This window comes from Haemorhous mexicanus, chromosome 7 (assembly GCF_027477595.1).
Source record: "Haemorhous mexicanus isolate bHaeMex1 chromosome 7, bHaeMex1.pri, whole genome shotgun sequence".
NCBI lineage: Eukaryota > Metazoa > Chordata > Aves > Passeriformes > Fringillidae > Haemorhous > Haemorhous mexicanus.
In genome coordinates this window covers 35,242,161-35,266,607 of record NC_082347.1, presented here as the reverse complement: position 1 = coordinate 35,266,607, position 24,447 = coordinate 35,242,161, and the positions used below count along the sequence as shown (strand labels likewise).

Sequence of the window (24,447 nt, the reverse complement as noted above, 5' to 3'; positions counted from 1 at the left end):
CCCCCCATTCTGACAGTCAGCTGGACTTGGCAAGAGCAGGAGGGAATTTTGTGTCCATTAGTCTTCTCCTAGGGATAATTTCTCCGCAGTTCCACTCCTTGATGGATGCAGAAGCCAGGAGAAAGCAAGAGCTGAAGAAAATTCATTTGCTTTCATTTCTAAATGTGGAGGGATAGGGTGGGTGAAAACTTATCTACAAATTAATGGCAATTTTGGCTAAACTTCTTGCACTGCATTTCACAAGTCAACCTATACTTGTATTCAGTAGACAAACTCCCTTTTTAGGGAATATTTTGTAAACAATGAGTTTTCCATGAAAATGTTTTTTGCATTACTTAGAACAATCACATTATTTCGGTGTGCTTAAACTCATTTCATGTATAAAAAAGAATGGAAGCAAACCTTACCTGGACACTGGATAAAAGACCACTCATAATTTTTTTCTTTTGGGCAAAGAGTAGCATCAAGCACCATTTCATTGGAGTGGACACTGACAGGCTTCATTGGGCCTCTGGAGGAGCCTTCCAAGCACTGTCCTTTGCCAGTGTTACTGGGATCATTGCACCATCCACACCCTGGCTGCTCCAAACACTGTCCACAGGTCCTCAGCCCAGAGCAGTTTTGAGCTTTAGAAGATGGAATACAATATTAATGCACTGTTTTTTAAAAGAGATGCTTTACAATAGGAGATGGAGAATTAACACTTTTCCTTGTGCAAATTTAAAAAAAAAAAAATCAGTAGTACTAGTAAGAATATCTCAGTTTTCATTAAAAGTTGTGCATCCTTAAAGACCACAAAACATGCAGCAGGTGTTTGTTATACCACTATAAAAACTTCAAATCAACAAAGAAAATAGAACAAGAATATTGCTCATCTTCATTATTCACACAAGAAAATATATTTTTTTCCTTATTATTAGTATATAATCCATTTATTACTAATTTTACTGAGATAAACAGCCTTTCCAACAGGAAAACTAGAGTTCAATACAAGGTCATTAAACCAAGTAAGAGTGGTAATATTTATAAATATAAAAAAACACAGGATCATTCCAATTCAAACCAAAAATTATTTTGGGCACAAAGTACCCCTGGATGTCACCTGAGTATTCACCTACAAATATTACTTAGTCTTCTCACATACAGCTTTTAAACATGCTAGCAAATCACACATCTCAAGCAACAAGTCATTATTCAGACCCATATTAAATTAACTATATCTTAAGGTTCTCATCAGTTAGTCAGGTTTCATTTTAAAATTGCATTCTAAAACCTAAATAATCCTTTAGATCTTTTATATTCCATTATTTAAAATTATTATACAGTCTTCCTCATATTTCAAATCTGTTTAGAACCAAATAAAATTCCTATTCTGAAGTTACTGTCATTTTTTATTAATAAGAAATTAACATTTTAGTAACTTCAAGAACACAATTAATGTTCCCAAACTTCTTAAAGCTTTTTCTGACACATCTAAGTTTTTTTTTAATTACTGTTGTAACTTTGGATCAAATTTATATCAGACTCATTCAAATATTGATCACTTTGGGTCCCTGTCTCTCCTCACATTAACTTTAAAGGCTTTCAAAATTAAATTTTAAAAGCACACATGAAGGTAAGTTCCTGCTGTGAAGTCAGAATTATCCAAGTTTATTTTTAAAAAGAAGAAAGTAATTTAAAGATTCCCAGAGTTATTTGAAGGACACTCAAATGGCTTCTACATGAGAGTAACCTCCCAGTTTGGCTCAGCTGCAGCCAGAACACTAAATCCAAATAATGCTCACAGCTACCTGGGCTCCTCTGGTCCACAAAAGGAATACTAAGCAGAATGATTTCTCTGCTAACCAAATTAACTGAGACCAGAATAAAGCTAGCTCCTCTGCCTTCAGCAACTATTAAAATTGTTTTAAAGTAATGAAAGCTGTTAAAAGAAAAAAATACTGCACAATCTAAAGATACCTGTAGGTATCAGGAAAACAGGCAGTGAAGAGTCTGAGTGAATCTCAAAAGGATTTAACAGCACAGAAAGCTGAAGCAAGAGCTCTTCAATAGACTTGGAAGAATCCAAACAGGAGGAAATGTTTCAAGTTTCCCAAATATGGAAAATAGCAGGGATGGGAAAAGGCCAACTGTTGTTGCAAATTGTCAAACGTGAAAAATCAGTTTTAAACCATCAGAGCTGAAGCTGAATGATACAAATTTGAGCTTTTGAATACATTAGAAGATCAGCAGAAAAATAAAGACCATCATTCTGCACTGGCTGGCGTGCCCTTTCAGAGATGCACTCTAAACAAGCCAAATAAATCTCATGCTGCTATTTATACTCATGCTGCTATTTATAAAGCCCTGAAGTATCAGCTGCACTATCTTTACAGAGGCTAAAGCAGAACCAAAAGTGAAAATCCTCAGCTATTATCTGTAGTGGCATTCAGCTGAAAAACTGAAGAGAGCTGAGAAGCAATTGTTGATGGAAGAAGGGGATATTCAAGCAGCAATTTTGTTTTCTTTGAAATTCTAGAGGTGGTCCAAGATTGTTCAACTGTCAGCTATTCAATCAAAAGTCATAATGGATGGAAGATGTAGGAAAGAGTTGAAATGCAAGTTTTTGGCAAGTAGGCATTAAAATGACAATATGTCACCAATAAAACAGCATTCCTCATTTTTAATTCCAAGTTATGAAAATAAATGTGAAGTTCTCCGTTTTTTTTTTTATATTTTAAATCATACATGCTTGTCTAAATTTTTTTCATTCAGAGCAAAACATCCAAAAGCTCAGAAATTAGCCATTCAAAATAAAAATAAAATTCTAAATACAAGGAGGATTTTTTAAAGGTATAGTTCCAGTCTGTTCTTCAAGTAGAAACACTATGCCTTGATAAGGGTATCTGCTTAATAATTCATTATTCCAGCAGCAATAATGATATATTTACCTAACAAAATTTTCAAGTCATTTTAGACTAACAAAGAACCTGAAGCATGCTCATTTGAACATGCATTTTCTTGTTTAAATGCAAAATATCTAATGCTATAAAACTCTGGGAAAACTGCTTACAAGCCATAGAAACTTGGTTTTTTCTAATTTGTTGAATATAAAGTACATTTTCATACAAAATTGCCTTTACATAATGTTGAACTGGTATATAGGAAGTCCCTTTTGCCTTATTTAATATAAACTTTTACAGACCTGACAAAAATTACAATCAAATTAAAAACAATTTCTTATGTTCCCCAAGCAAATTGAATCAGTATGATGTGCAAACACTACACAAAGAGAAAAACTGAACTGAAAGTTCAGGCTGACATAATATCTGCTAGTTCAAAAACATAAGCATCATTTATGTGGTATTCTGTCAATTTTATCTCCAGATTTGCAATCTATTTTAAGTTCTGCCACAACTCACTATCAATATTTTATAAGTTAAAAAATTGATTCCTATACAGGAGAGGAAAAAAAAAGTTCTGTGAATGGTTATAGGAAAGAAACCTTTATATAACTACAGAATTATTATTCCAAACATATTGACAAGAGATTAAATGTTCCTATTACCTGTTAGACTGAACCTGGGCACTAGAACCTGGATTAATACCTGAAATTTACTAACATAGCCAAAAGGTTTACCAGAAAAGCTCATCATGGTCCTGGTTCATTACATTCTATGATTATTAAGGATGAAGAAGGAACCTCAATTAGAGGAATATGGGCTCTCGGCCACTTTAGCCTGAAGGAAAAGCTTTCCTATGACTTATTTCCCTTGAACCCAGATATGTAGTGGCCTGCTACAAACAGCTCTTTTTCTCTCCAAAGATTAGAATATATCAATGGTTCCTTTTACAGGCATATCAAGATCATTAATGCTGTCACAAGATATCCACAAACAAAATATTCCAAAGGCCTTTGATATCAAAAGACCCTTATGGAGAGAGAGAGGAAATCAGAAGTAACCAGAAAGCTCTCTCAGAGTACAGCAACAAGGAGAGTCTAAATGTACTATTCAGAAGTCTTGAAAAATTCTGAGAACCAGTCTTCTGAATGACCAAGGAATTGTTCTAAACAAACCTCATCTAAGACAAGAATCTATGGCACCAGGCAGCTCATTCCAGCCACATCAATTATGGCCCCAGTAAACCCTGGAATGCTGGAACTACATGGGACTGACTCCAGCCTGGCAAGGAGCAGCTGTGCCTGATACACCGAAAGAGACTTGGAGGAGATTGCTCATTCTCCCAGAGACACTGCATCAAGCTCTGATGAAATGTGCTTCCAAAGGGGACATCCAGGGAGTAACCTGGCTCCTTGACAAAGTAAGAAATTACTTGCTTCTTGTCCCCAAAGGATGAAATGGGAAACCCTGACCATTAATGCAGCCTGACCCAGTCTAGTCACACAGGACAGAAGTTTTCTGTACCTCCTCTACCTGCCTGATGGACTAATAGAATTCCTTCTACTTCCATAGAGAGGATGAACAATCTGCAAGAGTTAATTATTAATTATTAAGAGTTAATAATTACAGATCAAGGGTTAATAATCCCCATCTGCAAGGGAGAGGAATCTAAGGAAAACCAAGATCATTTGTTTTGCATTTGTGTTACAATATTCTCAAGACTACCACTATCCTTATTAAAACTTTGCTTTTATCTTTGCATGTTAGGAAAATGGCATAGCTGAATCTGAAAAATATAAATCAGAACATTTAAACCTTAAAAAATCAGCACACTTCTTAATAACTTGATACTGTGTAAGTCTAAGTTCTACATATTGGTTATCTAATTTTAACAGTTCCAGCTCATGGATGTTGCTTGTCACACTAACTCTGGTCATACAAACAATCATGGTAATTTTTATTTATCTGAAAGAAGTAAGTACTTTTCACAGTTTCAAAAAACTATACTTCAAAGAATTTCCAGCATTTTATCTGTATCTAAGAAATGCATACTTAGCACTGATTTCTCACACTAGTAGCAATATAACGTCATTCACTTGAAAATCTTTTTATCTCTAGAGAATGTGCTGAATCCCTCCAGCTCTTGTGAGTGAAAAATAAACCTAACAATACATTTAGTAAGATGAACATTCACTAAGATACTCACGGGAGCAGGTGGCAGTTTGCCACTCCAGACACTGCCCATATGGGAAGGAGATGATGTAGGCATTGGAGTCCACACACCGTTTGGTGCTGCTGCACCACATGCACTCCATGCCATTGCTCGTGCAGTTGGAACAGGTTGTCCTCAGGGAGCAGGGCTTTTTGCAGGGCCTGGCATTCTGGTTGGGACTGACTGGAAAGGATAAAATTTTATTATACAAATAATATATTATACAAGTATAAAATATCATTACTATTATTGTTGTTGATGCTGTTGTTGTTATTATATTTTATAATACCAATATTTTATCAGTTCGAACATACGTTCAATCTACTTTTTCTTTCCCCATTTGTTCCATTAGAAAAATCCCCGTTGAAGTGGTTGCTTCCTTAGCTAGCTATAAATATTTAGGTCCAAATTTAGGTTTCTGTATATAAATAAAATCATATTTTACAAAATTTAATATGCAAAACTGAGCATGACGACAGCTCACAGAGTCCATTTTAGTGTATGTTAACCTGAACAGCCAAGTGACGGTTTGTCATAGTAAACTTTATACACAAACAAACCTAAAAGACAAAAACCAGAATTTTAGATTTGTCCATCTTTTACAGCTTTAAGATATCCACTAATGTTCAGCAAGATTCAGCAAGAACACATCAGCATTGCTGAATATCTCCACACGTGGTTACAGCTACTGTTACCATTGACTATTACTGATTTCAAGGCAAACAAGATTTCTGGTGTAATGCAAAATAAGTCACATGAACCAATTCTCAAATAAATATGTACTGCTTTAAGAATGCTAATAGATTACAGCTATTTCAAAAAATCCTAAAACAATATGTATTTTTATAATTATTTAATCCAAATTGTCTCCACATCCCTCTTAGGCAAATGAAACCCCAAAGAGCTTGTTATCGACCACAGCATCAGTTCCTGGGAGAAAGAGGCTCCTTACCAACGGGTTTTTCACACACAAGGCCATCTGCCATGGCAGTGCAGGGATTTGCCTTCAGCCCTGCCACCTCTGCTCTCTCCAGGTAGGCACAGAAGCCAGAGTCATTGGGCTCTCCAGGGAGCCACTGCAGGGTGGTGTTTGTGAAAGGGGACATGTCATCCCAGCCCCAGTAGGAGATGTTGATCTTGCGCAATCCCACCCAGGGGGAAATTTTCTATAGATGGAAATGAAACAAACGGAAGAGAAGCATTTAAAATGCTTTTTGTCTTGATAAAAATTTTCAAAAAAAAAAAAAATAGCTCAACAGCAACAACTTCACACTTTCAAAATTCACCATGTTCTTAACTCACTTTATCACCTCATCAGTCATTGTCCACACAGCTTTTATCTTAATTGTTCTATCTTGCTGAACACCTCCAAAATCCCCAACAAAAACACCACTCCCTATATGCTTCTCTTCTACTCAAAACCTGCATTCTGTTCAAAGACAATTCTGATTTCTATTATTGGACACAGGTCATAAGGAAATGGTTTGGTTTTTTCCCAGTGGCTACTGTACAATTACTAATTGCTAGGCACTGTGGATAATTAAATACACATATGTTAACAGCAATTCAGAAAAATCAAATTTCAGGAAAAAGTAGGATCAATTTTCCATCCTCTAAAGTCCATAGTGCTGATACTGATCAACTTTAGGCAATTCAGAGAGACATAAAAGTGGCACATTTACATTTACAATGCCGTTAAATACACATTGAATAAACTTTCATTACTGATTTTTAAGTTATAAAATATAGTCTAAAAAAAAGCTAAAACCACACATTTTTAAAACATATTTAGGATGTATCAGTAAAACTACATCACAAATTCTACTGATCTTTATAATTTCATCTTTACACATTTAGCAAGTGAAAAAGCAGATTTTAAGGAAAAAAGGCATTTGCTTGTCCCAGGATAAATCTACATGCATTACTTGTCAGCATTGGTGTAAAAATCTCAAGACACCCAAACCAAACACATTTCCACATGTAATCTCTGTGCAGGCAGTTTTCATTAGGCCCAGTATAAACACACAGAAGAGAGATACAGAGAGACAACTGGGCTGTGACAGGTACATGATTGCAGGTGAGTGCCAGAATACCAAACCCAGCTGCCTGCCCAGGCAGAGGACACACATTGTCAGCTCCAAAGCAGAGATATTGATCTGATTGTGAATTAGGTTCACAACTGATTTACTTACCTTTACAAGGTAAGTAAAGGTAATTTACAAGGCAAGTAAAACACTATAATATATCTAAAGGGAACCTGCCATTGTTAAAGAGATATGTATTCCACAAGTGAACCAAGAGTTACTGCCATTCTCTATCACTGATCTTTCACCTTTGATCTCACATTTTCTCTGGCCACTCAGATTTAACCCATGGCTGAAAAGAAAATCTTTCAGTACGCTTAATTCTACACACAATCAGAGCTTCCTTCTTTTTTCCCCTGTCTTGTTAGAGCAAATTGAAATAAAAAGGATTATTAATTTTGTTTCAAAAATACCAGTGGTAAATACCTTTTAAAAGAATCAGTAGGTAGATTGTCAGTATTCCTGACCTCCCTAATATGAACTCCCTATGCTCTCTTCTGCTTCTGTACTCTCAGTTAACAACAACCAAAATTGCTTTACCAAACAAAACCAAACAAAAATTGCTTAACCTACTAACACTTGGGGACACAACAATTTAAAATAAACCAGAAAATGACAAAGAAATATTCCATTCCATAAGACATGCTCTGGGAGACTCTTGAACAGCAACAAGAACATTCAGCAAATTTACCACTGTCCACTTTGTGTCTTAATTCTGTATTTGCTTCCTAACTCCATTGCTACCCCAGGTGACCAATTTCCCAGGTGTCTGAGAGGACTTATATGTCCTGGATATCAGAAAGAACATGATGCAAGCAGTAAAAGTGAAACTTGGGCATCTGGAAAATGGTAGATAATACATCTGTTGTCTTATTTGTTGTTTAGTTGGCTAGATTCCTGTTTTTCTATGTGGTCCACATGGACCAGAAGAGCTTAGATACCTACACATACATCTACACATGTCCCTGTAGATGCTGAGTGTGCACACCAAGCACATATGAAATAATGTCAAGGGCTTAGGCAGGATAAATTGCTGACAAACACACACATAAACACCCTACATGCCTACTTGGGGATTGAGGGATTCCACCCAAGAGAATCTTTAACATATTATTGACTGTTTCAATTGCACTGCCAAATAATTTGGCCTCAACATCAGTATATAAAGAAAAAAACAGGGATCATACTCCAGCTATGGTGAAAAAAGTATGTGAACCAATACTGAAAACTGACAGTGCAGCAGTGATATTTGGAAATAAATTCTTCCATTTGAGTAGGAGACTGTCTTGAAACCCCTTTAATGATGACAAAGTCCCAGGGAGAATCATGAAAGCCAAAGCAAGCACAGGAGATAAAAGCAGCATCCCTGAAACGAAAGACTTCCAGCAAAAGCAACACATATCCCAGCCATAATCATTCTTAATAGCTGGACTATCTGGACAGCTTACAGTCATCATGCCAGGCATCTCAAGTTCCATATGTACCATCTCTGGCTCTCTGCTAGGATAAACCATCAAAGTACAGACCCAAATAGTGATGAGCACCTTATCAAATGCACCCCATGGAAGCTGTGACCTTGCAGGCCCACTCAGGCCATGTTGTTAGGATGCCAAGCACAGATTATCCAAGTAAGGCCTCCCAAATGTTCCAATGATGTGCTTAACATGCATATTCAATTATGTGGCATCAGTTCCATCATGTGGTGGGCCACAGGTGAAGACTGTTGGCAACAGCAGAGTGTGTGTGTGGATATCATCACGGTTTATCACCAAAAATAATTGCTGCTGCACTGCATGGAAGCCAGCAGGAAAAATCATATCACAACAAGAACATTCAGGAAGTTCCACGTGAGATACCTGCAGCTACCAGGGCTCTGTGGCTATCAAAATAATTTCTTAAAATAAAATAAAAAAAAAAGGCATAAATCTAGTATAAATTATCATCTCCCAAAGTGATGAAAGGTTTACTCAGAATAGCTGGGAATCTCAAAGTACTTGAAGCAACCAAGGGACTTCAAATGTGTCAACTGAAAATACCAATCCAGTTTCTTCTTCAAGCTTAAGAAATAATGGGGGATGAACATCCTTCACTTGAACTCTATGGTTGTTTCATTTAAAGCAAAATGAATGTAGAAAACTGATTCCTTTGCTTTGAATATCTTGCCAAAGACGCTTCTGCAGAGGATCAGGCAGGAAGGAAATGAGACTGCCAGTTCTCAGGAACCAGAACTTGCTGGTTCAAGATTCCAGCTCCCAGGCCTCTTGAAAAATATTTTTTACCAAATCAGATGTGTGAAAAATATAGTGCAAATCAACTCATTTATTGGAAGTTCAGGTGATCTTTACTCAACATATAACTGCGAAGAATGTTACCTCTCAGAGAGTTCACAAGACAGAAGACCTGTTCCTTCTTTCTATATATCTATATAGAAAGAAGGATATCTATAAAAGATAGGGAGTTCTTCTATATCTATATAGAAGAAGCATATCTATAAAAACTCCCTTGATATGTAATATAGAATTCATTTTAAAACAACATCAAAGCAACTCAGCAAACTCACACAAGAGCCTTCTAGGCAAGTTTAATAATCAGGTTTAAAAACAAAACAAAAAAAAATCCCAAAGCAATGCAATACACAGCAGGTGCTCAAATCCATCTTGGGAAAATTTGTAATGAGCCTTACTAACGTTGCAGTGGATAACATAATCAAATATATACTGTGAAATACTGTATAGTTTTATCCCACTACACTATTTAAAATTTGGAACCACCTCTAGAATATGTTTGTCCTCCCATCCATATCATTCTATCTATCTTTTAGAATCCACAGCCCATCTTAGAAACTTTATATTTGTGCTTGAAATACAGCTAGATGTAGTTTACCTGTTTTCACAGAACCATCTTTTACAACACTGAAAACAAGTTGCCAAAAAACCTTTTTAAATGAGACATCAAATATTTCAGAATTATTAAATTCTGAGAAAAATTGCCGGGCAAGGCTTTATTTTCATCCGACAGAGGAACAAAATTGCAATCATGCAATGCATACCAACAGAACAACATTCTGTAACCTCAACTACAGCTATTAAGCTGAACATAAGGCCAACTTTTGGACATAACAGGAATCTATAAAAAAACTGATCACTAATAACTTAAAAAATATGCTCCTCTCTTATTCTAGATCAGACAATTTTGTTTTTAAATAGTAATTATGGAACCATGTTAGAAAGGAAAATTATGTAACCTTAACTAGAAAGCTGATAGTTCATGTTAAATCCACTGTTTCCTCAGAGAATTTAAATCAGATTAAGTTGCTTTGAGATCTAAAGTGAAAGGGATCATTTCTACTGCTGACACATTTTTTCAGGTATTACTACTGAATCAGCACTAAACTAATGAGGGCTGAATAATCTGCAGATGAGTGCAGTGAGCAAGACTACCTTTACTGAATAGCCAACTACCACTGAGGCTCAAAAATCTCCCGTTTCTTAATTATGCAAATTACTGAGGAAGTGTATATCTCTTTCAAAAAATTTACATGCACATTTACTTAAATTCCTTTTATTTTGGACCTCAAATTGTCCTGAAAAGTGCATAATACACTAATGTCACTTTCTATTACATGCACCACAACACCTTATAAACAAAATTCAACAAACTTCTCAAGAATTGTTTGAACTCCTGGATTTGTTGCTCCAGGATGAAACATACAATTAAACTTAACTACTGTGGCCTCTCAGTGCCCATATTTCCACAACATTGACAATTTTGAGAAATTGCTTGCAGTTAATTTGACTCTTTTCTGCACCATTCTGAACAAAAAACCTACTTCCTGAAAAAGCAGCTCTGTGAAGAGAAACAATGTGTTCTATGCAGGGTTTTCCATTCCTTAACTGCAGCAATTCTGACTATGCCAGATACCAGCGTATTCAATGTTTTGCAAATATCTACCCAGTGACTGACACATTAAACAGTGGAAGCAAGATTCATGAGTTTCAAGTGTCTCTGGATCTATTAGACACATATGATGCAACCTGGAAGCAATTAATAGTAGGAGTCATGAATTAGGCCATGAGAACACCTTATTCTTCTACTCTTTTTAAACTTTTCTGTAGTCCAATTGGTTAAAAAAAAAAACAAACAACCAAACAATCTGGCAAATGAAAAAAAAAACTCCAATTTCCCCAATTTCAATCTACAGAGATTCTACCTAGTATTTCAGAGAGACTTTGGTTTCTTCTTTATAAGGGACAATTTTAGGGGGAAATTTGTATTCTCAGACATCCAAAGTGAGTTGAGCTCCCTAATCCTGAATGTAGGAAGCCAGTTAAACTATAGGTGAGCTAATGGACAGTCAATGCAACAACTGAAAAGTGAATACCAAGTGCTAAAATAATTTATTAGACTACCAAAACCACAATAGGAAAGTGGGACTGGTAGAAACTGTTCTAAAGGGAGTAATTCAGAAACCAAGAGTAGATATCAACTTCACCACAATCACACACATTATAAAACCACAGAAACACAGAACCCTCAGAGAATACTTGGAGCTAACAAGGAATAACATTGCTATGCAAAGCTCACTAATTAACTGCAACCTACACTCAAGTGTAATTTATAAAAAAGATGCTTAGCCTTGTGAGCTGTGAGTCAAAGGAAAAGTTGCAAACAGTTTATATAATGAAAGGCTTTGTGTATAACTGTTCTCTTCTTCCTTTGTGCTTACTACACCAAAACTAAATCTTCTCAGAATTTATTGCATGCTAACAAGAAAATTATTATTTTTAGTTAAATCCCACAGTAGCAAGCAAACTCCCAAGAGAGCTAATTGCACTTTTAAATGAATATACAACATTTGAATATTAGTAGGAACAATAAATTAACCTCATATTGCTGCTTAATCTATTTTTCAGAGAAATTCAAATCTTCCCTTTCATAATATTTTGCTTACTAGGTCAATAAAGGCATGTAAGAAAAAAATCTTAAGTGTAATTTTTCTTTAGTGTGGGAATCTGCAGCCTATCCATTGCATTTACTTTGGCATTCTTTGACAGAATTTAATTTATTTTTCATGAACAGTACAAACTTGACTTTAATCTGCTGGTGATAATTTTAATACGTTTGCAAATTCAACAGTGTTTTGAGTTCATCCCACACAGATCTTTGTTTTGTCCCTTTCTTTAGTACCAAATGAACCTTCTCCATATCCTTTAAAAGGAGGCAACCTATTGATTTCCAGTTTAGTATTGGTATTAGGAGAAATTACTTATACACAATGAGGTCTGGAGAGGGTATGGAGACAATGGCAGCCCCCTCCCTCTGAATCTTCTCAACACATCAATATATTATTCTAAACATGATAAAGAAATTGTAATAAATTTCTCCCAGAAGAGGGACTTTGTGTATTAGGAAACAATCTACAAAATCACATTGTTTCTATTAACAATAAAGAATGCTGAAGTCCTTCCAGGCTTCAGATTCACTGATACTATTTGACAGTTTGTAAAATACACAACAGCTACCTAAGTTGCTTTCCTTTTCTCAGCATAAGAATACCAAATAACAAGGAGATAAAGTCAGAATCATATTCTTATTTCCAAATGCTGCTCTGACACATTCATTAATCCTGAAAGGTTTTTTTGTTTTCAGGTGAAACTGAAACCTTTTTTTCTTTCCGAGGCTAAAGATTTTAAAGCCTTCAACATTTAACCACCCAAGTCAAACTCTACTGCAGATAATAGAGATTAAAACCACGGTGTTCACCTTACAGCAGCTCTGACTCCATTTGTGAACTCCCCACCAGCACCTGTTACAGAAAAAAGCCATCTAAAATGAAATCTCGCTCTTTAAATCATTATGATTGCAGCTGGAGAGGGAAAGGCAGGCAAAAGAAGATCAAGAAGTTTCAGAGAGCCTCTGTCACACCTGATAATACATTTAGGCTGTATCACACTGAGTAAATGCAGCTGGACAGATAGATATGAATGAAAAAAATCTTTTCCAAGTGCCACTGAAAACACCAGGATAATTCATGGCAGAATTTCATTAGAAGTTTCTGACAGCTAAATGATTGTTTAATCCAAGATAGATTTTTTAAAGTGAATAAATTTGTCTACAATTGCTTAAACTATATTTAAGGTATCTCACATTTACATCACCACATTGGCTCAGGATGTTCTTCATTTAAATAAAGATACGCTCAGCAGGATGTCACCTTGCAGAAGTTCTAAGTTCTGAAATGTAAGAAAAATCTTGCTTCCAAACACTAAAAAAAGCTATTTCTCATCCACACCTCAAGCCAGTCAGGCAAAATCAGTCATATCACTAGTCTATCACACTTTACTAGATTTGAAGGCATCCTGTGCATTATTTTAATAGCAATCAGGGGAAAGGAAAGCAAAAAGGAAAGAAAGTGGTAAAATAAATAATCACAGCAATCATGTTGCCAACATCATTCTGTTGTTTTTGTTTCAATTACATTTTCAACATTAACTCATCAAAGAGTGGACAGACAAAATGTGTCTCAAGGCTGCAGTAAATACAATATCAGAGAAGAACTTCTGACACTGAATGATTTCTCTCCTTCATTAGCAAAAAAATAGAAAAATGTATTTCTAGTAAAAAATACTTTCTCTGTCCAGTTCCTATATTTACTTGGGAAAAAACACAAAAACCTCAAGTACATAACCTATGTTTGAATCTGCATTTTGTAGTGGAATGATAAAAAGGATAAAAGACTACTTTTGTCCACAATATGCATCCCTAACATCTTGCTCTCAGATTCAGAAATAACATAAAGGCAATCCTTAACTGCTATTTCCTTTGAATTATCTCAATTCCTCTGCAGCAAAACTTCATAAATCCCACACTACTTTGATATAAGCTCTAATTATTATCTTTTATTTTCCTGTAACTTTAAAACCCTTAACTACTTAAAAATTTGAGGATTTTATATGGACAAAGTGCTGCATGTTCTACAAAACTAAATACACACTCCCAAAATGTCCCTTGCTAAGAACAATTGATTTGCTTGTAGAAATCAGAATCATATTCTGCTAAGACATCCCACCTGAGCGTTCACTGCTGGGTTTCATATTTCTGAGCATTTTTACATTTTATATACTTTAACCAGTGATGTTTAAACACCACAATAAGCATTTGAATATTTAATTGCCAAAAAATTGAACCTGACCACCCAGGGAGAGATGATTTTTCTTCCCTTCTCTTGCTCCACAGATCACAAAAGTAATATGGATCATTTTTCTAAGCAATATTCTGGTGGCAGCTTGCTGTATTTGCCAGAGGCATGGAAGAGTTTTCAGCTCTCTCTCTCTCCCCCCACCATCATTAGAGAAAGCTAATTAGCTCCAGCTAATTCCAGTGCTGCTGTGCAAGGAATTGCTACATGTTTTACATATTAGTGCAGCTTCTCTGTGACTCTTTGATCCCACAAACCAGTTATAGAGCACACTGCCTTTTCTGGAGAAGTTACATCCGTACTGGTGCATGGGGGTTATGCATCCCTATTGCTGGACCCTGACTTTGCCTGGGTTGAATTTCAGGATTAACTATCACAGCTGAAACCAGGACACAAAATCAGTGTTCTAGCCATTCTCTTGAGCAAATACTCTCTTCCAAGTACGAGAAACTTGTAGCATTCAAATCTGGTAAGGGGAAACCTTGGGAGCTGCTGAGTGATTTGTTTTAAATATGAGATTTCCTTAATACACTACATATGCCTTGTACCAGTCTTTAGCATCTTTTAGCACATTTATTTGAAGGCATAAACTTTCCTCTGTTTGGACAAAACTCTAGAACAGATCTCTCAAAGCCAAGTTGTTTCACATAAGCACCAATTACAGTTCCTCAAGTTACCTGAAGTGTATACTTCTGTATTTCATCCAGAACAAATTCCACTTCTTTTGAGGTTGTTAATGAGGCGAGATTGCCACTCAAATTGTAGCAATACAGCTTGGCATTGTCATAGCTTTCCCGACTGGAATTTATGTGGAGGCAGGCATCTCCAATGTGATTCCATCTTTCTCCACACAGGTGAGCTGGTGCAAAAAGCATACCATTAAAGCTGATTCAGAAAAAAACTTAAAAAACCCAAGGGAGTCTGAATTTTGTCTTCCTGAGATCATAAATCTAAATACATCCCACACTCAATTTCCCTTCTCCCATCATGTAAATTCTGAAATATAAAGTATCATCACACAGCATACTGTATTTTTACAGAAAGAAGCTTCTAAGAACTTAAAAAATTATTACAAGATATATATATTAGGTTTCAGCATAATATTTTTATGCCACTATTTCACTATTTCTTCCTTGTATTCAGAACTGAGCATAAATAAATATTAAGATAAGATTATGTACATAAATAAGTTTTATAAACTCCTTTAAGTGCTATGTAAATTTCAAAATCTAATAACTGTCCTAGAATTAAGAAATCACAACTTTACACTATCCTTGTTTTATCATACCTTTGCATTTTGTATTTGCCTAAATACCAATGCAATCCAAATGATAGAAAATTCAGATAACATCTCAGAAAATATTTCTCTTCAACATTTTACAGCATTACTCAGACTCAGATAACTCTTAAAAGATAAGTAAGAGCAACTCTTAGAGTCAATCTACAGAGATTACATAGAGTTTTTAAAAGCAGAGAATAAATTGTTCTTTAATGAATCATCTCCGTAAAAAAAAAAGTGTTCATTAACTTCATCTGGACATGAAGATCAAATGGAAAAGGTTCTGACATCTAACTCCATATATGTAGTTATGAATACAAAATAAATACTATTTCAGAATGTTAACAGTCACCTTCTGAGATTATTTCATATTAGCATTTTAATAGTCACTGCTTTCATAGTAGTACCAACATTAGACAACCAAGAAACTAGATCTTGGGCCCTATCTGCACAGGAAAATTGAAGTATAATTGAATATCATTTTTAAGGTAAAACCCCAGCTAGCAAAAGGAACAATGTCAGTGTCCATGGAGCAGTAAAGGCCCCCGAATGGCCATTCAGCTCTGCACTCAGTGCTCCCTGCAGGCCAGGGCTCATCTCTGGCCTGTGCAGAGGCACAGTCATTGTGCCTTCACTAATGCCCCTATCTGCCCTGACACGATTAAAGGTAGCACTGACACCCCAGTCAGGGCTGAAATCACATCTGGGTTCACCTGCACCAGCACAGACAGGGCAAGAGGAGTGAGCACAAATAAAACAAACATGGGTTTGTTTGTCTGCTCATGGACAAACACTCTCTGGCAAGGACAGAGGAGGTTTTCTCAGGTTTGAAAGCAGCTGTGAGCAGCAGTGTCCCCTTACCAGGCAGTGCCTGGCACTCCTGCTGCCGCTGGTCCCACTGGCAGTTCAGGTGCAGGGAGCAGCTCTTGCAGCTCGTCAGTTTATTGCAGATCTGCTCATTCCTCACGTGACATTTCGTGTAGTTTTTAACAGACTGTAAAAACAAACAGACAAAGCAGCATCTCAGGCAGACATCTATTGAACAGAAGTCAAAATGAAAATACAGAGCAGATAGATCCCTCCCAGAAAGCCGTGGCCACCTAAAAGCTAGGCTGAATTTAAGCTCTTTGTCTAGAATCCTTTACCAGATGCAGAATGCAACACTGGAGCACAAATCACCCCACTTGTTCTACACAATATGAGTGTCAAACTGAAGAGGCCAATTCCCTGTACAGAGAGCAGGAAGAGCTTTAAAAACTAAACTAATTATTATTTCTTGAATACTTTAGGGTTATACTTTCACTAAATTATTTCATCCTATGCAGGTTAAAGCAAGACAAATTGTCAAACAGAACATAAAAAATGGCACAAGGTGCAAAATAATTACATATGACTAACTGAAGGTGTAAGAATATGCTCCACACACAATATAAAACCAGGGATAACTTTATTCCTTTGGTACCTTAGCACAGAAGGAAAGCAGTAAACACTGAAAGAATTATTACCTGGGGGCTTTTATTGGATTTGGTGAGTGTTTGGTTTTTTCCTGAAAATTGAGAACTTCCAAGTTAGACATTTTGAATACAAATCTTTCTTCCCTCTGCATAGTACTTGTAATTAAGACATTGTATTGATACTTTATTTAATGAACTGCCCTAAATTCTCAGCCAATTCATCAGCTCACCTATAAGGCTCTCTCTACCAACTTAATTTCAAGGTAATAATTAAAAGTAAGTCCTAATGCAAGACAGCTTTATACTCACAGAACAGTTGAGATTGGAAGGGACCTCTGGGAGTCCCTCTTGTCAAACCCTAACAAGTCTTGTCTCTCTTAAACAACAAAAGATTAAAATAATACATGGCAGCAATAATGGATTGCACTTGGATAGCAAATGCATGATTTATTGAAAATGTTGGTTACTTTCCTTTCTATTAGTCTCCAGGACTATGATTAAACAACTTATAAAGGGACTGCATGACAATAAGTTACACAGTGGTTGGTACTGGAATATGGCAGTGACAGGGCAGGGGGGAGAAAAGCTGTCTCCTTTTATTTCTGCTTTTTCTAAGTCCTGAAATAATGCATTTGTGAAAGTGAATTCTCAATCTCACACAGAATCAGCTTCATTTCAGCTGAACAACACTGCTGTTGAGGCATTTTATTTTTATTTTTTGCCTTTAATGGATCAGATGCCTACCAGTAAGTTTGTTTTCAGAGGTCCTGGCTTTTTTCTGTTCTATAGGAAAGGCTACTGTGAAGCAAAAAGAACCAGAGAAGAAGGTCTAGGTGCAGGCATCTGCATCACAACATGAAACAGAGCCAAAGGCAATGCCAGCAAGTAACTGACTTGTTACTATCTAGGCCAAAAATGCACACAACAGTAAAGCACCAAAAAAAAAAAATCTTTGGTACAAGCCCACATTTCGTTTCCCTCAGTCATGAAACATACTCACAAAACTTCCTGAGAGATGCTTTCAAGTGAATTTTAGAGCACAAATAACCACTATCTGCTCATTCACAATAGCTCAACTAATACTCACTTTTAACATTTCATTTTGACATACCCTTAAGCATTCAGATTTCTTTTTTAAATTATATACTCTTCAGTGGTATTACATACAGATTACAATTTTCCACCTAAGCTGAGATATTTGTTCTATTACTTTCTAATCATGAAGCTTGTTGTGTTCTGGTTATTTAATGTTTAAAATAAAATTCAAAGTACTAGTGACTGTTCTATAATAATATTCTTTCTTGTATTCCCTTATTCCCAGCATTTATTTCCCTTAAATCCAATTTAAACACCGCTTGCCTGAAAATCTCATTAGTTCAATGTAGATGTGAATCCAATAGGTAATTCATATTAACACAATATTAAGGTTATAACTTAAACTACCAAACCCAATGAAATTCAGAAAGATGACAGTCCATCTGTTACAGAACTTCTATATTGCTGTAGGATATTTATAATGTTTACACACCAAAGCATGAGTAAATCATGTTATGTATAAAGCCTCCCTCATGTCTGATTTACTTAGATTTTTTTAAGTACTGATCCTGATATGGTAGTATACAGACAGACTTATGAACTGCAGTTATTTTCTGAATATTTAGTGGAGAATGAAAATACTACAGTAGTTTATGTTAGAATTTCAGAAATCACTATTAAATTATGTACCTCTCTCCTCCTCCTGGATTTTTTCAGGTTAACAGTATAACCTTGTCTAGTTTGCCTAGTGTAAATGTAAATTTTTAATTTGTAGATTCACTATTATTTCCCTGAAGCTGCTCCCAAAACTTGCTATTGGATACTTCTTACTCATAAATTTTCTTTGTTTCCTCCAAGAAAAATTTGATTCTATTCATATTTCCTTCTACTACTTTATATTTCCTCTTGTCTATTCATTGAATTCCTCAAATGTAGGCAGATGGCCATGCTTGCTATTATTGGTATTAGAGTATCATCCAAGAACTCCCATTTTGAAAGGAGGAGCTTTCTGGAAGCAATGCAAACACTATAAAAAACAGGGATTCTTGTCTTTAAAGCACCGTGTAAAAATATTCAGCAATGTAGGACTATAGGTCTCTTTGAAGCCTCCTCTAGTATCCCATTTCCTTGGCAAAATGCTCTTTCTCATTCCCTTCAGGGATCTGACAGTGTTTGTTTTACGTTGCCACACTCAGATAAAGAACTCTTAAATCACACACCGTTCTAGGCTGTGTTTAGGTAACTGTCACCAACTGGGGCTTTATTGTATTGCACGTGTCCCCACATGAACCAACACACAAGAAATTCAGTCAAAGAGGAGACATGCCCTCCTTGGAGTTTCTGAAGGCAATGACATTTTCAAATATGCAATACTGGGTAAAGGAGAAATAAAATAATTCAGCTATGCCTCAACATACTAAGGCTCTCTTTAAGGCTACTTAATAAATTATTTTTTTCTCTTCAGAAATTAAACAAAATTGATAAAGTAATTTTTTTTTTTTCTCTGAAATTCAATCTCTCTCTGGTCTTCCTCAGTAAAGAAAACTGCATTTTATTGCAATCAGTCAGCCCTCTCCAGCAATTTACCATTTTATTTGTTAAAGTACAAGAAGATTTTGCCTTCATGGAGGAGCTTACTCCTCCATGGCACTACTTCATGAAAAATGACATTTTGTAAAGGAGCAGCAATCTAAAATGAAATTAATCTCTCCCACAAAGCCTTTTCTTTTTTTTTTTCTCCTTTTCTTTGGTAAAGTCTTGTTTCGATTATAAAACATAGCCAATTTTCTGCACAACATGATCAGCAGCAAGGGAGTATTATTTTCATAGGATGCAACATAAAGCATTTTATGTGCAGACATAGAGGATGAATACAGTTTCATAAACATATTAAGCAGATCCAGATCAACCAGGCATTCCAAGCCTCTGCTTGCAATGACATCAGATATGAGTGTGATACACATGACCTAAATGATCTATACCTTGATGATACATGAGGATCTCTGCACAGGAGGGGAATACCGTGTCCTGTTAATGTGCTGGCTCACATCAGAGGGTGAGTACAGGCAGGTGAATGTGCATCATCAACACATTAGCACTACTCATGAAGTCCATCTGTCCAACTAGAGTTACTTCAGGGAAATATTCCTATTTTACAGGCCTTCCAACCAGCAGATTAGCCATGCTTTGCAGTATCTGCTTTGCATCTATCTGTGACAATGAGGCCAATGCCAAACTGGTTGACGGCACATCTTTAATAAACTGGCCAGTTTCCTTGAGGCAGCAGCAGCAGCAGATTATAAAACATTATTGTTATTCTCATCTGGAGTTCTATGATCTAAGCCATAAATCAAGGCCTTTGTACAGCAAAGGCTCCTTGTGATGTTCCTAAGTCTATAGCTTGTTATCCCATATCACCATCACAGTGCCGTCACAACATTTTTGTTTGTGGGCCTAGTCCAGAAGTAGCAGTCTATGAAAATGGATAATCAGCCTGATCCATTCTGGTTTTCCACATGGTGCCATTCTGTTGATGCTATTTTAGTGGGTCTTATCAAAGCTGCAAAATTCTGCTTCCATCCACTCACAGCCAATAGACTAATTTTACAACAGCCACCTCCCATTTATGAAAGCATCTCTTTCCAGATATCATTTTGATGAATTTTTCCTACCCCATTCTTCAGTAACTACACTAACAGCCTTTGCTATCCACTTCAAACCCTAAATAAAAGACAGGAAATTATACAGAGCAGACTGGAGCATCGTTTGCTAATTAAGCTGACAATCTTAGACATGAAAGGTTGTCAAAGAAGGACACTGAACCAAGAAGTTTGTGCTAAAATACCTAGTGCTCCACATTTATTAGGGATCATTTATTAGGAATGAAGATGGTCTGCTCCTTAGCAACTATTCCTTGTTCAAGAGCTGAAAACCACGGTTAGAAAATTAGCACCTAATGGAGAACAATGTGTCAGGAAAAGAAGGGCCCTTGAAGATCACAAAGGAAACAAACCATTAGTGCCTGGAATGTGAAATCCCTCTGACAGACTTATAACATGACTACTGATGAATCTGTGTCTACATTGGTTATATTAGTAGTGACTAGCTACAAATGCCAGTGATTAGAGCTGGCTGTGCTCACTCTGAATGGGCAAGATTTGAGTCACAATCAATCCAACTCACACCTTAATTTGTCTGGAGAACAAGATTGATTTGCATCAGGTTCAAGCCAGAGAGCAAGATACTTTTAGCAATGAAAGTCTATCAAGAAAGGATTTTGAACTCAAGTACAGCCAGGTGTCTGTTGATAGGTGAAAAGTGTAAGGAGGCAAAATTTAGAATGCTAAAACACTAAGATAAGCTTGACAAAAATCAAATGAACGAGCAAGAGAAGCGGCAGCTGGTGAACAACAACATAAAGTATAAAACATGGCACTAGGCAATATTAAAAAGAGAAAACTATAAACTTGCATGAATCTATGTGATCTGATGGCTTGTAGTTAAAAAGATCAGAACCAAATTATCACAAGCCAGTGGACCTCATGGTTACAGAAGCTCATATTCCTTTAATGAAATGACAAGTGACTCCATGACAAAGAAAACCATTTCTATGATGATCAGTGATCAGAAGACCATGACTAATGAGACTGGCCTAGTCCTGTTTGAAGGGGAAAAACCAAACAGCACCCTTGATGGGATTTCATGGTTTCTGCCTGTCTACTGTACACCACATAGTCACAAAGTTAATAATGACTGTGATTTTCCAAATGTCATTAATTAGGGGATAAAAGTACTTGTCTTCAGAAAAATATAGTAGGCAACACACCCCTGAAGAATACTTGTTTTTACCCTGAAATAAATTTTTTTGCTGCAGTCCAACTCTGCCTTCCACAACACTTTTAGCTCAAAAGCCTGGAAAACAAGTTTGTGCTGAAAAGAAGCACCAACTGATCTACTAGACCTAGGAAAGAAGTACTGCTAACATGCTCAGATTTGTGAGGACTCACCATGCTGCAGTTGCTGTATGCTGAAATGCACTTCTTGTCGTCGCACCACTGGCAGCCGTTGGTGTTGGCAGTGCAGCTGGCGCAATCCGCGTACCGGTAACATCTGTCATCTGCAGCGGCTGCCACACAAACCAAACAGAGAGAAGGAGAGTTACACCACGTTTCTGACACTTCCTCAGAGCTTTTTCTGTTACAGCCTTCATTTGAACTCTAGCCATTCATAAGGGTTTAAGTTACTATAGGAAATTAATTCTATTCAGTTAATAGGATTTATTCCTTTAAAAATTCCTTCAGCAACAACTTTATTAGAAGGTTCCTAAGTCTCATATCAACTAACGGAGTATTCACTAATTTACAGCATGAAAGCTCTCTTAGCACAATGCAAAAATTAAGAGTATGAAAAACTTCTTTCAAGTATTTTTTCTTCACTTTTAACATTGAAGAAAGATTTTCTTCAAATGTAGGATTCTATAAAATATTAGATGGCTATGCAAGAAGATGAGATAAAAGTAGTAAATAAAACAATCTAAGACAGATATGAGCAACACATGGACATTTTAAATCTTTGTAAATTAATTTATAAACCTAATAAAGACTGGTAAGTTAATGCTCTGTCCTTTAGCTACAAAAAGTATTTGAAAAAGAGCTAATGTTAAATTCTTAATAATGGGACTTGGACTAAAGTTTAGGTTATGTAAAATCATTTAGGACACAAATTATTACTTCTGTTTAAAGGAGCCAATGTTTTAAAAATCACCATGATGCAAAATAGGAGAATTTGTATAATCTCCTATACTGATTAATGTGTTTAATTCCTGTTTGGTTTGGCTCCTTTAGTTTCAGGTGTATACAAGCTTAAAAGATTCTCTTGTCAGCCAAGTCTTGTCATCCAAGAATCGATCTTTTGAAAACCACTAAAATTTCTGCTTATCCTTTAATATTGACCATCAGCAGTTTCTCAGATGATAGTCTCAACCAGGTAACAACTGAGCCAAGTAATGTAAAAGAATAGAAAAATTGGCTTTTGGCAAAAAATTACCACCTGAAACTGGAAGAATTTGACAGCAGTGAAACAGTGCTGTTCGCATAACTTCTTCAGAACTGGAATTATACAGATCTCATCTCTTCCAAGTTGAGTTGTACTTTACTTCCACTGCAGCACCTGTACTTGAGAAACTGCTCTAACTTTTTAATTTTCCTTCAGCCTGCCTGTGCTTTGTTCTGTTTGGCTTTTATAAACACCTATGATCAGCTTTTTATAAAATCCACTTTTATCTGTATTATTTTTGAATATAATGCCACAAGGTTTTTTTCTTTTTCTATATAGATGAAACTTTCTAGACTGTAGACCTCTAAAAGTTCTGACACTGTACGAAAGCCATTTTCCAGAAAACTGTACCCAGATAATGTTTTTGTTATATCACATACCTTTTTTTTTTCCTGAGTTTGAGACTTTATAACCAGTCTAGAAACAAGTACAAGCTATCAGAAAAATAAAATGTCTTGAAGTGTTGATTAATAGCAGTGCTAGTAACTTTTCAACAAACATTAAACACAGACTGGCAGTTTAATTGTATGGCAGTTTGTACACACAGCACACAGCCAAAGTCTGGGAAGCAATTTTACACTGTGCTGAAAAGAAAGATGCACAGAAAAAATAGTAGGTGCATGTAGCAGGGATAAATATTCTGTTCGTGTGACATATAAGAACAACACTTTCACAAGCAATTTATTTGTGACAAGCCAAAATGCTTAGGAATAGGTTGGAACAGTTATTCATAACAGTAAATTGCTGTTTCAAACAATACAGCCATCACAGTGCCACAGAGAAATTCATATGACAAACTTGAACTCATCTGACACACTGCAAAGGGCTTGTTTGCCCCAGGTTTTTTTCCAGCTGTGCCTGCACTATATTCTTCTGTACAAAGGCTTTTGTTTCATAGGTAATCAGCTTGAAGCAGTGATGCTTTCCTCTCTTACTGGCACACACAGGTATGGGAGTGCCATATGCCCATAACACCAGGTATCACTTGCAGTGCCCATTTGTGCTCTCACTGTTCTGCTCTGCCTTAACACCTTAAACTTGTGCTCTTTTGCATCTACTTCTCTGCATGTAAAATACAAAAGGATTCCACAACTGAATGATTTTTTTTGTTTTAAATAGCTCTCTTGCACTGGGTATTCTCACAGGGGAACACTCTTAACATTCCAGTCACCACTGCCATGTTGGCAACCCCATGAGGGTTGCCAACCCCCATCTCCTACACTGCATTACAAACCTGACTAGAATTCA

At 36.2% G+C, this 24,447-nt stretch overlaps 1 protein-coding gene across 2 annotated transcripts in view; it reads right to left on the bottom strand.

The window, feature by feature from the left end:
* ATRNL1 (attractin like 1) overlaps positions 1 to 24,447 on the bottom strand; it is a 432,570-nt gene that overhangs the window by 322,405 nt on the left and 85,718 nt on the right. For both annotated transcript variants that reach the window (XM_059852017.1, XM_059852018.1), the window contains exons 13-18: positions 22,152 to 22,270; positions 16,517 to 16,649; positions 15,054 to 15,235; positions 6,047 to 6,260; positions 5,089 to 5,277; positions 408 to 626 (exon numbers count right to left, since the gene is read on the bottom strand). In XM_059852017.1, the coding sequence (XP_059708000.1) occupies positions 408 to 626; positions 5,089 to 5,277; positions 6,047 to 6,260; positions 15,054 to 15,235; positions 16,517 to 16,649; positions 22,152 to 22,270 (1,056 nt within the window). The remainder of the gene's footprint in view (positions 1 to 407; positions 627 to 5,088; positions 5,278 to 6,046; positions 6,261 to 15,053; positions 15,236 to 16,516; positions 16,650 to 22,151; positions 22,271 to 24,447) is intronic.